This window comes from Coturnix japonica, chromosome 2, assembly GCF_054131305.1.
Source record: "Coturnix japonica strain WE chromosome 2, WE-NBRP24, whole genome shotgun sequence".
NCBI lineage: Eukaryota > Metazoa > Chordata > Aves > Galliformes > Phasianidae > Coturnix > Coturnix japonica.
The window spans coordinates 63,228,247-63,241,920 of record NC_140664.1 but is presented as its reverse complement, the minus strand read 5'-3'; the positions used below and the strand labels follow the sequence as shown (position 1 = coordinate 63,241,920).

Below are 13,674 nucleotides of genomic sequence, written 5' to 3'. Positions count from 1 at the left end.
GTGGGAAAGTTCAGCTTCTACTGCCATCATCCACCTGTGATGTTGTGGATTAACATAATAAAATAGGAGGTGTTACTTTCAGAGCTGCTCTCATAAAATATATGGTTAATGTATGTACGTAGTAACTCTTATTTTTATCTTTAATACTTTTTATTAAAAAAAGGGAGCAACAAAACCACAAAGCTGATGGGATATTTGATCTTATGTTTCTGAAACTGCCTCACCTGTCCTTCTGGATTAAAAGCTTTCCCTTTTCTATGTGTCACATGTATAGATCTCCTATACATGATATATGATATACTATAGATCTCCTCATGTCTTCAGTAGATCCTGTGAGACAATGTTAGGGTATATATGCACATGTTCCACAGTGAAAATTGCATCATGTAAAATCTTCTAAGATACTATCACAAAATATATGCAGAAGTCTCTGGTGCCTTCCCTTTCTGACTGCAAGGCTAAACCCATCTGAGATCTTAACTGTGTATGCACTTCATTGGTCCCATAAAATTCTCAGGCAGCAATTAGCTCACTTGTACTAGGAATCTTGCCAGTAGTTCAGGACCAACATCCACAGCTTTCTGTCCCACTTATTGCTTTGCTGAGTTACCTGAATTTGCTGCTCTGGATCACTGTACAGCAGATGGAAAGGCATTATTCTGCATGTTACACAATCTGATGTTTGGGAAGCAGTAAAAACAAGCCTGTGGTCTGCAACTGGAAAATGCTTATATTTAAGAGGATTAACAACACCTGTTCTGTTAGATGTCATGACTATGTGAGCTGGCCTTCCCAAACACAGATGTTGGGTGGAGTGCTTTGAAACTCTTGCTGCAATATCTGGTTGGTAGGTGGCAAACATCTGAGATCTTTTGTGCACCTGGGGCCCTAGTGACCCAGGTGTGCCATCTGCTACCCAAGCAGAGAAAATACTTGAAAGGGGGAATAAGTACAGTTTAAGTAAGCCTTTAGGTTCTATTAGGTTCACCAGATGTCCCAACATAAATACTAGTGCATATTAAGGTTTTACCTAGACTGTGCTGTGATCCAGAGAGATGCTGAAGACCACAGAATGGACCAGTCCAGCCTCCCCAGTACAAGCTGACAGTACTGAGTTGAAGACAAAGCCTATCTGATTGTCATTTATACATCAGCTATAGCAGTGTTAGCAGAACATCTCCTTACAGAAATGGACGTAGTTCATATTGAGTCAGCTAGTTACAACCTCCTGCTGCAATAGGCAGGGCTGCCACTCACTAGATAAGGCTGCCCAAGACCCCATTCAGTCTGGCCTTGGACACCTCAAGGGATGGGGCATGCAGCCTGTGGCAGTGCCTCAGCATTCTCTCACAGAGCAATTACTCTCTGACATCTAATCTAAATCTCCCCTTTTTTATTTTAAAACCAGTCCCCCTTGTTCAATCACTATAAGAACAAGAAAGAATCAGTCATCTCCTGTTTATAAGTTTCCATCATGAACTGGAACGCCACAATGAGATCTCCCCAGAGCATTCTCTAAGGTAAAAAATCAAGCCCAGCTCTGTCAGCCTGTATTCACAGGAGAGGTGCTCCAGCCCTCTGATAATCTTTGTCGCACTCCTCTGGACCTGCTCCAACAGCTTCACATCTTTCTGTGCTGGGGGGCCATGGGCCTGGATGCAGGATGCTTCTGCCTAGCCTTCAGCATGCCATCATCTCAACCAAAAGCAGATTTGACTCGGAAATAACATGCTCTGGACTTTCCTAACTGTGCAGTCACTCTGGTATCTTCGTATAGGAGAACATATCTGGCTGGGGTTTGTGCTTGCCAAGGAAGGGCATCCTGTGGTACCTGGGAGACCTCAGGGCCCCTGCTTCTGCTTGCCAGGTAAGTTCCCCAGGCTATGATGAGGAAGCACCAATGTGATATTTTGAGGATGGACCAAGAAGAAATAAATATGAAATGTAAGCAGCTTTCTGAACTTCTCTGATATTTTCTTCTAAAACCTTTTTGAAGTCCCTGTTGGAAAAGTGTCTATGTGACTGTGCCTGTAGAAGCTGAGTCTCCCAATCTGTCCATCTGGTTGCATCAGGAGAGCTTTTGCAGTCCTTATAATAATTCAGAGAGAGGTGCAGAAAACTTCCTTTGCTGGAAGCTCAGTGCTTCCAGCGCCTTCAGTGATTGCCACGTTTTAAGGGCACCATCTACTGGCTAATGGGAGGAAAACGATGCAGTGACTTGTTAATGAGCAACTCTTCACTTTGGTGACTGGCAAGATTCTACAGAAGGTTATTCTGGAAGTCGTTGAAAGAGACATGAAAGAATGCAGTCATTAGTCATAGCCAGTACGAATTCATGAGGGCTAAGTTCTGTGTAATGAACCAGATCTCATTTTATGTCAAAGTTACTCATCTTAATGGCCAAGGGAAAACAGCAAATGTGGTCTTTTTAGATTTCAGAAAAGCTTTTAGTACTGTTTCTCACAGTGTCCTGCTGGACAAAATGCCCGGCCTTAAGGCAAATACATAACACATTTGGTGACCAAGTGGCTGACGGGTTGGGCTCAAAGTGTCAAAGTGTTATAGTAAATGGCTGGCCAGTAGAGTTCTGCAGATATCTGTTTTAGGGGCTATTTCTCTTTGACGTTTTCATAACTTACTTGGATAGAAGACTTGAAGGAATATTAAGTAAGTTTGTGCACAGCACAAGATTGGGAGGAGCTGTTGACTCATCTGAGGGTGAAGGGGCCTTGCAGAAACATGTAAATACATACAGACAAACTAGAGGGTTGGGCAGTCAGCAGCTGCATGAAGTAGAACAAGATAAAGTGCTAAATACTTTACCTGGAGAGGAACAACCTGGATATATGTACAGACTGTGGATGAGAGACTGGAGAGCAGTCTGCAGGGCCAGCCGTACCTGGGGGTGGTGTGTCAGGTCCATGCTGCCAAGCAGGTGAGGGAGGGGATTGTCTCACTGTGCTCTGTGCTGTGCAGCCTCATCTCGGGCTCTGTGTGAAGTTTTGGGCACCAGAATATAAGAAGGACATAAAACATTAATGGAAGAAGGGATGAGCGGCCTGGGAAAAATGTAGGGATGCTATATTTTATAGGGATGTAGGAATGGAGTTAGGAAAGCCAAGGTGGGGATGGAATTAAACTTGGCAAGGGATGGTAAAAACTAGAAGGGATTCTTTAAATAAGGTGAGCAGAAGAGACAAGCAAAGGAGAATGCATTCCTTCTGATAAATGAAAAGGGAGATCTGGCTTCCTCAGACTCAGTGAAAACTAGAGTATTTAATGAGTTGTTTGCCTTGGTCTTCATGTCCAGTCAGGCCTCTCATGCCTCTTGTGTCCCTGAACATCTAAGTGGTGTCTGGAGGAGCAAAATCCCTCCTAGTCTAAGAGCAAAGCAAGTCTGAGACCACCTCATGAGACTGAATATGTACAAGTCTATATGAGGTGTTGAGGTGATCCAAGACAGCCGGCACAGCTTCACCAAAGGCAGATTGTACCTAATCAATATGGTGGCCTTCTATGGCAGAGTGATGACAACAGAAGATGAAAGGAAACTGATGCTGTCCGCCTGGACTTGTGCAAAATCTTTGATATAGTCCTGCACCATGTCCTTATTTCTAAATGGAAAAGTTATGGATTTGAAGACTGGACTATTTGGTGGACAAAGAATTGGTTGGATGGCTGTGGGCCAGAGGGTTGTGATTGACAGTTCTATGTCCAGGTAGAGGCCAGTTGCAAGTGGTGTTCCCTAGGGGTCCATCTTGGGACCAGTGCTCCTTAACATCTTTTTCAGTAACACAGGCAGTGGGATTGAGTGCACCCTCAGCAACTTTGCTGATGACACCAAGCTGAGTGGTGGGATTGACACAGAGGAAGGGAGGGATGCTGTGCTCAGGGACTTGGATATGCTTGAAAAGGACCTGGGGGGATGGCATGGAGCTGTATCAGGGGAGAGCCAGGTTGGGTGTTGGGGTAAGATTCTTCACCAGAGGGTGGTCAGGCTCTAGAACAGTCTCCCCAGGGCACTGGTTATGACCCCAGGCTGCTGGAGTTCAAGAAGAGTTTGGACAATGCTCTCAGATGTAGGATTTGAGTGTCCCTGTGTGGAGCTAGAAGATGGACTCAGTGACCCTTGTGGGTCCCTTCCAACTTAGGATAACCTATAAATCTATATGAGTATTGAATACTAGAGCTTCTTAAACAGTGGGTTAAGTTTGGAGGGTAAGCAGTGAAAGCTGAAATGAAATTGTGTGCCCCGGTGGCGCAGTGGTTAAGGACACCGCCTTGCAACACTGGGGCCTGGAGTTTGAATCCCCCCTGTGGCGCAAGTGGTAGAAGTGCCGCTCTGCTACACAGAGGCTCGAATCCCGGGGGCTGGACTCGATGATCTCTACGGTCCCTTCCAACCCGCACAATACTATGATACTATGATGATGATGCTGGATGTAATTCTTAAATAACATCAAACTGAAGCTGACAACCTTTAAGACTTGCTGGAAGAAATAAATTTGCTTAAAATCTTTTCTGGCCTAAAAGAGAGCATCACTGTTTAGCTGACATCATTACTGTGCTAGGGACCTACAAGTCTGTGTTCTAGTCGTGTTTTGCAATTTTTTATGGGATTTCTTATCTTGACTGGTTTCATCTCTGGAAAGTAGCATTTTTAAACAAAGTATTGTCAAGGTTTATGTGCTCACTCATAATGCTTATCAGAGCTGATCCTCATGATTACTCTAGCTATAATAAATTAGTCATGGATGGTAGTTTATCTCCTTGATAACTCATTTCTTTTTTCTATAGTTCAATAGTTTGAGATTCCTAAAGAGTCATTTATGTTTTTGACTCGCTGTATATTGTCTGGGTCAAATAAACATTGGGAGTTGTGGCAATGTAAATCTGCGGCAGGAAAAAGCAGGATTTGTATGGTGTTGCTCTTATCCTAGATAATAATCTGTTTGCAGTTCCAGATGTCCAGGATGCCTGTATTTAGATCCTTACATTTCATTTAATTTTGCTATTAAATGTTCCTCTGGACTAATGCATTTCCTTTTATAGGCAGAAAAATCTTTTTTTCTTACTGTGCTCCTGAATGTAAAGGGCAAAAATGATATTTTGATATAACATACATATGAATGATATATAATAAATATATTTTGTGATATATCTATGATATGAAGTAGAATCTGTAAGGATGACTTTAATCATATATTGCTATGTACTAAACCCCACCTATTTATGTTATACCTATGCATATATATCCAACTGCAATTGCAGTGAATAATTATCTCTCATTTATATGCATGAAAATCGGTAATATTAGTAATTTCAGATAATGGAGCGCTTAAATTTAGTGCTTCTCTGTCTTTTCTCCTTTCAGTTGCAAATGAGACGGGTGACAAAAATGCACGGCCACTTTCACGATTTGCCCGTAAGTAGACTTCTTAATTTTAACTAGTTCATTTGTCTCTTTACACATTCAATATGTCTTTTAATCTCATAGCAAACCCTATCATTACAGTTCATTTACAGTACTGAACTGAAGCATGATAGTACTTGGCAGAAAATGTGTGTTTTACAGAAATCCAGTCTTACTAAACAGCATTGATGTGAATTTAAAAGAATGGAAGGCTTTGGGGCAATACAGTCACTTCAGGCGTAAAAGGTTGTGAATCTGTGTCAGAAAGCCAGCTGAAGTTGACAGCAGTGGCTACAAAGATTTAGGTTAAGCCTTAGAAATTGCATACTAAATGCAATGCAAAGTGTGTTCAAATCATACCGATACTTCATCACCATTTACATCACGTGGCAGGATTGGGAACTAAATACATGACTTGGGACTTCAGTGCTCCAGGTTGGAACAAAAGGACACATCTTCTACCGTAGTACTATCTGAACATGCATTTGACCATATGGATCATAGAAAACATATGATGAATTATATAGGAAAGAAGAAGAAGATGGGAAATCCTATTTATAATGCACGAAGTTTCATGATGCTTAGTGATCATTTAGCCGAGAAAATCCCATTCTCATTAAAAGAAGGCACTTGCTGTTATCGTCATGCGGTACATAGAGGTCGAGACATCAGATTCACGTCTATGTGCAGTATTTCTCATAGGCACAGGATGGCGCTTGGAACATACCATACCTCAGCATTAGTGCGGAGCATTAGTGCGGAGGATAGAGACGAAACTACTGTGGCTATTAATCTGTCACATGTAGTGACTTATGAAATGATGGAACAGACTGAGCAGGACTAAGAAAATTGTACTAGCATTCCGTATACCTGATTTAGGGTTTATTTTTCTTCATGTTTCAGGCCATGAAGGTTAAAAGAGGGCTCTGTTACTCATTGTTGGTTGCTTGAATGCTGAAAATGCTTATGACAAAGGAATTCACAAAGGACATATATGGAAATGCAGATGTTAGGAGTTTTTTTATCACTTTTCTTTTGTCCATGGAGCCTTTCATGTTCACTTGAATGATTAGGTTGAGGGCAGTTAGTAACTTCATCTTCACAACAGAGAACAGTACTTCCTTTACTGCCAAATTGTGGTTAATAGTAAAACTTGGATTTTGGTGCAACTGCAGTTAGGCAAACCTTTCCTATCTCCTTTATCTACCTTCCTGTACAATGAAGCAAATGGCAGATATTCCACAGAAATCCAGATGAGCTTTGCCCATTATGACTGTTTCCCCACAGCTATCAGGGTTATGTGGCTGTTTCCAGCTTAGTTCAGGAACAAAGAAGAGACGAGGGCTGCTGCTGCTAAGTGGGAATGATGGCTGTGTAGCTATCCAGATAGGCAGACTTGCACTGTAACAGCATTTTCAAAGTATATGAAAGTATTTGAACATCTACTAGGTCAAATATACCACAGATTCTTTAAACAGAGTTCTGTGTTTTGCATTATAACACCTAAATCTATCACATTTTTGCCCCAAGCTCACCAATGGTATAATAAAACAAATTTGCAAATGTTTAGTGTTATCACAAGGGTTATAAGTTAAATTTGAGTTGTTACTCATTTAGGTGATAGGGCTAGTCAGTCTCCTCTCAAGCGTCAAATTCCAGCTCATTCAGTGGACTTTGAAGAGGTTGCTACTCCTTTAGCAGCAGTGAATGTGCGTAATGTCTCGCTGTGCTATCTTGCTGCTGCTGGTCATGTTGTGCCAGCAGTACTTTAACAGTTGTAGCAGTGGAGATTCAGATCCGTCAGGCATTCAGTGTTTTGAGCAGCTGGAGGCTTCTGGCTGATGGTTGATCAGTCATACCTATAAAGCAAAACACAATAACCGTGGGCAGGTTAAATGCCTATTAGGGTAGGTGGACATGGCTTTTCATTACTGTAACAAAACTAGTTAATTCATGTTAGTTGGCAGATTTGTTGATGTTCACCTTCAGGAGAGCTGTTCTCAAGGTCTGCTGCATAGATCTAACCAACATATCATAGGGAGTCATGGTACTTTACACGGCTCTATCACAGATGACTTGTATGGTCCGTCAAATAATTTAAACATCTTGCATTCTTTATATTTCTGCATATATGGGAACACAAATGCTCACCTATTCAAATAAAACAGGTTTTTGGAGAAATTTGAGTAGGTATGCTAAGCACAGAAGCAGTACTGTAGCATAGCATTGCAAGTCCTTGAATGATAAAGATGTGCTGATGCTGCTGCGTTCAATTCTGCAGCCGTTGCATACAGATTACTTGGCTTTGGACTACCTGGTGTGACTACTAATTTTTCTAGCTATTGTTAGAACTTGGCACAGGACACCAAGGCAACCTGTAAATTTAGGTAGTTATGGTCCTTGCATATTAAATAGCTGCTGACAGTTAAGTGCAGAGAAGCATATGAATGCCAAGCTTTCTTTGTTATTTAGGAAATATTCTGAAAATTATTTTGGAAAAAAGGTGATAAACATGAATTCTTGTTTTTCTTCTACATCTGTGCCATTTGGGCTGTGTGAAAAGAAAATGTAAGACAACTAGCAGACCACTCCTGCTACTACTTATTTGTTGCAGCTGATACTGCTGCTTCTAAAGAATGTTGTCTTGTAATATATTCTCATGAGGCATGAGATAGCAATTCTTCTATTCAGAACAGAGTTTCCTCTTTTACGTACCTTGTGTGTAGTATGCTTTGTCCATTATTTGCTGCTTAACTATCACTGCTGGACAGCTCAGTTCCAGATAGACTTACCTTTATAGTCTTCTATTAAAAAAGGTAACACAGCAGTTGTTGACTTCAGAAATATCCCATTTGTCAGATTGTTTTAATCTGTTTGTTTTGCACAACAATAAAGTGTCCATGCAGAATGACCAGCAAAAGAGGTGGTTTGTCTTACTACCCTGGAATCCAGTAAGCTTAATGCGTATGGAAAGTCTTTTAACTGAAATAATTGGTATTTCATCACTTAACTGCTCTTTCTGAAAACTGCTAGCCCATCTGTATGTATTTTGTAATGCTTTAAATCATAGAAGCATAGAATCATAGAATTACCCAGGTTGGAAAAGACCTTGAAGATCATCAAGTACAACCGCAGCCTAACCATAGTACCCTAGTTAGTACTAAAGTTAGCATATGTGCAGGTGTTCAGTATGGCCGTATGTCACGGGTTACTTAGATTTACCTATGCCCGTGACAGGGGAAGCCACCCCATGGCCCCCCTCCCCCCCCGGGGCCCGGAAAGGAGGGGGAAAAGGGGAGTGGGATAAAACAGCGACAATCTAAGGAGGAAAAACTTATTATACTAAATATGATATCGAAATACAAGATAACACAATATAATATAATTGAGGCTAACAAATCGAACGAAACAGAGAGAGAGAGTCCCCGAAAATCGAGAGGCCTACTGTGAACTCTAGGCGACACGGCTGGAACGCTTCCCACTCTCCGAGAAGTTCGAGAGAAGAAGGAGGGCACTCCAGCCTGGGAACGAGATTATACAGCGTCCTGGTCCCGTGACTTATCACTACCCCTGTTGTTCTCTGGGATATGTAGTCTTCTTCTGTGGACTGCACATTCAATAGAAGTATCCATACTTTACATGATGTTATGATGTGGAATACTGATAGCAAAATTACAAAATTACAAAACCATGACACCGTATCAGTGGGGTGTTTAGAAGTGCCTAATTTATTCAGAAGGTATTTGGAAATAGGATGCTTACTCTTTAAAACTTTATGAAAGTCTCACATTCTCTTCCCCAAAGGCAGAGAAGAGATCTGACTGAAGGATAATAATTGTACTTTGTCAGTGAAAATACATTTACAGACAAGGGTGGGATCTGTGAGTGACAAGCACAAGGCACCCAATGACACTTCTAAGTAAATGTAAAAAGTTCAATTGTAGATCTATTTTGACATTTGATGTCTACTGAAAATAGCTGAACTTTCAATAGAAAATAAGTATCTCTTTTGATACTGGTTCTAATTATTAAAACTTCATTAACTTGAGCCAGTTCTTTCATTTAGGATACTGCCATGTCAATATATGCAAAGTTATAATTCAAGTAGAATGTGAAGAGGGAGCTTTTCATTGACACATGAAACTTGTTCTGTAACCCAATCTTTCTTTGGGAGGCCACTGTGTTCTGACCCCAGTAGACAGCAAATCCCTGCATAGCTTGCTCTGGAGCTGTGAAGAACTGGAGGGATAAAGGTGAGAAAATCTGTGGGTTGAGATAAATAGTTGAATAGGTAAAGCAAAAGCTGCACACATAAGCAAAGTAAAATACAGAATTCACTTGCAGCTTCCTGTGAGCAGGCAGATGTTCTTCCATTTGTAGGAGAGCAGGAATGTAATGGTTACTTGGGAAGACAAATACTGTGACTCCAAATATCCCTCTTTTTTCCCTCTTTCTCTCCAGCATTTATTGCTGAGCACAGTGTTTTGATGCATGCTATATCTTTTTCGTCAGTTTGTTCTCAGCTCCTTGTGCAACCCTACTCCTCTTGCTGGTGAGGCAGCATAAGGAGCAGAGAGGACCTGTGTAAGCACTGCTCAGCAAGAGCTAAAACTTGGTATGGCATTGGCACTGTTTGGTCATGAATCCAAGGCCCGGTACCATATGGGCTGCTATGAAGAAAGCCAACTCCATCCTAGCTGAAACCGGTATAGATTCATTATGGTTTTGGATTTTAAAGTGACAGGAATGTTAGAACGTAATTCCACTTTGAGCTTTATTTCATGTTTTCGGGCCTAACTGCAAAGTGTGATGACGCAAAGTCAGAAAGATAACAGACGAAGAAATCTTCATTTTCTAGACTGCTGGGTTACCAGAGAACATGAGTTCATTTTCTTTCCCATTCCCTTTCTGCAGGGTCCAAATCACAGAACTGCCTGTGGAACACCATTATCGGTGGGCTGACTGGCAACCTCAAGGAAAGGCCAAAGCCCACCATCATCAGTGACCCTAGACCTCCTGAAGAGATCCTCGCAGATGAGCTGCCACCTGTGGATAGTCCTGAGGCACTGGTGAAAGCATCTTTCAGGTCTGAAGGATATGATTTTGTACAGTTGATTCTTGAGATGGTATTTTTAAGGTTGTCTGCAATGTGGATTTGGTGGGAGAAATCAGTTCTGAAAGATTCTGCGGTGCTGCATATCTTTGTATGGAACAGGAGAGGAAAAGAGAGGTCCATAAATAATACTGACTGGATATGTCTTTTTTCTCATATTTCATTAGCCTTCTTAAAAGATAATGGACAAGACCTACATAGAAGATGTCTTTGAAGGTTCATACTTTTTCATTTGAAAGTGTTTTAGTGATGAAAGCTTGCCCTTCAGGTCAGATGGTGCTTTACTGATTAAAAGGAGTATTACACCTTTCTTTATTAATGCAATGTCCTGAGAACTGTCTAGCGTTAATTTATTTTGTCCAGGAGAAGGGTTCTGGCCAGGAACTTGTAAGCGAGCGATTGCTGCTGTAGTAAAGTATGAGATATATCAATTTCTGGATTTTTCTCTCATTTAATCATGTGGATGTAAAGTTGTCAGATGTTTATTGGCATGTTTTCTGAGAATAATTTTCTGAAAATAAGGTAAAATGGAGAAGCTGTGTGCTTGTAGTGGGTCTTTGACCAAAATGTGAACACCGGTGTGCCCAGTAGTAATGTGTGGCAAAACAAATCTTTTCCCAGTGCTTTTTAGCAACTGTTTCTGCAAACTGTGCTCAAGTTTTCTTTTATAATCAACACATGTATGCAAAGCATGACGTGATTGTTTTTTTGTTTTGGATAAATTTCTGTTAGAGCCTCTCAAACTTGTTTCTCTTTGTATAACCATTATTTCAAAGGTACTTATTAAAGTCATTATGTGAGGTAGTAATCTCAGTTATCTTGTTTCTACTGCTTGACACTGAAAAATAATAAGTTAACTAGTCAATTTATGTCAGCCTATAAAAATAAATCACATATTCTTAAATCATGTTACAGTTCTTCAGTATTTCTGTTGAAATGATTCAGGACAAGAGTTCCAGAACCCAGATTCCCCCTTTTATGGTGACCTGTGATATTTAATGGCTTTTAAACACTCTGTGCTTTTGAGATTTAGAATCTGTTTCAAGAGCTCTTTTTAGCTTTCTCTTCTCATAACAAATTCTGTGCAGCAGCAGCCCTTACTTTGCCATCATAAAGATAATTTCAACCATTTTGTGTGACAAAATAATGTCACCACATTTCAAATGGCATGATTTGATTATGTGAGTAGCACTGACTCTTAGAAGTGAGGTTGTAAATAGCATAATAAGGACTGATGAATTGGAAAATTTAATCTAGCAAGATAGTTTTGCTAATGTGATGTAAATAACTTTATAAACATTAGAAACCTTTATATTTCTTCAGTATAGAAGTTACTGTATGATGTAGCATTGTTTGGACTTTTATTAAGGGAAATCACAACTGCCTAATTTTATAAAGAATGGAACCACTGTGTGTGTTTGAGCCAAGTACAGAAGCTGAAGACAAAAGTGCCTTGCAATTATTTTCTGAAGACAAAATAAAAGCACAATTGTGTTTTAATTCAGCTTAGAATGTTGTTGATACTATGATGTGAACTGGAACTTAGGAAGCAGTCAAATTTATTCCACGGTTGATTCATTGGGGTCCTCTGTGTTGATCTTCAAGTGCACCCTTGACACAGTGTGCCTGCTATGTCTGGGTGCCAGTCGTTGCCTGCCAGTTACAGAATTCCCTTATTTGTTGTTTACTAGACACCGGTAGAAGATCTAGCTATTTCATTGCATTTGGGATTGGCATGTCATAATTACAACCCTAGTGGCTGAACTTCAGGATCTGTGGAGGGCAATATTGGGTTTATAAGAACTGATTTCATGGTGAGAAGGACCAGACCAGTTTTTCTAATGTGACTGCTACAAACCATAAAATGCAGCAGCTCCCTTACTGCTTTTGATTCGCTGCTGTTCGAGCAGTATATGGCAATACTATCCCTTTCCTGCGTAGTTAAAAAGAAGATGTCTCTCTGGTGTCAAATGAGCCACACTTCCTTGTGATTGCATCTCTTTTTATGTGAATACATATAAGCAGCATGAAATCCCAGTTACCACTTTTAGTATTGGATCTTGTATTCTACTGTGCATTACTTACTGTTCTGTAGATTGGACAATTAGGAGGAGAGCTATATTTGATTTTGTGATACATCAAGATATGAGACTAAAATGGATATAAACATAAAAGGAAGCATGTGATTGTTTCTGTCTTTTCAGTCTTACTTTTCCTCCAACAGTAAAGCATCTTTATGATATAAAGTGAAAAGAAATGAAACAAGCCCCTCTCTGCACACCAAGTCAGTACAGTGGATGTTCTCTCCGTAGTTGAAAAGTATTCTAATTGTCCTCTACAATTTTTATTCCCTATCTCGTAAACAGTGACAAACACACAATTGGTGTTAACGAGGTCAAATACCTTTCTGAAAAATGAATTGCAAGAATTAGCAGTGCCTGTGTGCTTGCAGTATTGTATTGAGAAACTAATTGTAAGTAATTCTGTATCTATCTTGGTAAGTTATATTATTGCAGTACTTAAATGATAGATTTTGAAATCCATTCTCACTAACATTTACTCTTTTGGTCTAGTAAAGGCAGAGGAGATGCCAATTGGAGTTATACATGGAAAACATGATGGAAATGTCAGGAATGAAGGATTATCCCTTTTTGACAATGAAAAAAAAAAAAAAATTAAATACAGAAATTATTAGTTTGGCCTGTACTTTATGTTACGGATTTGGTATATCCCCTCTTTCTTTGCACTAACAAATAATGCACAATTACAAGAGCTGGGATCTTATTTTTAAAGGCTCCAAGATGTCATGATTTTTTCCTAGACTCACTTGGTTTTGATGTACAGGAGAGAACATTATTTTGAGTCCAGAGACCTGGGACTCAGCACCAGGGCTAGTGACTGTGGTGGTGCGAATGGAGTGGTGAGTGATGCAACAGCTGTACTGGATCTGGTGGCAGCAGAGATGCTGTGGAAGGAGGTTACTGGAATGTTCTTGGAAGGACCTGCAGATGCTCCTCAGAGCCAAAACATTCAGTCAGCCTCCCATTCTGGTCCAGGTCTCTGTAACAACTGAAAATGGTCTGCAATTGCAGGCTGGTCCAGCTGGCTCTATCTGACAGGAGGAACTTGGGGTGGGAGCATTTTCCAG

General features: G+C 40.4%; 1 protein-coding gene across 5 annotated transcripts in view; it reads left to right on the top strand.

The window, feature by feature from the left end:
• PDE1C (phosphodiesterase 1C) overlaps positions 1-13,674 on the top strand; it is a 253,895-nt gene that overhangs the window by 33,266 nt on the left and 206,955 nt on the right. For 3 of the 5 annotated variants that reach the window (XM_015855054.3, XM_085539986.1, XM_085539979.1), the window contains exons 2-3: positions 5,375-5,425; positions 10,328-10,499. In XM_015855054.3, coding sequence (XP_015710540.2) covers positions 5,375-5,425; positions 10,328-10,499 — 223 coding nt within the window. Of the gene's footprint in view, positions 1-1,713; positions 1,868-5,374; positions 5,426-10,327; positions 10,500-13,674 lie in introns of those variants that run through there. The other 2 variants (XM_085539976.1, XM_085539978.1) reach the window with 1 other exon arrangement.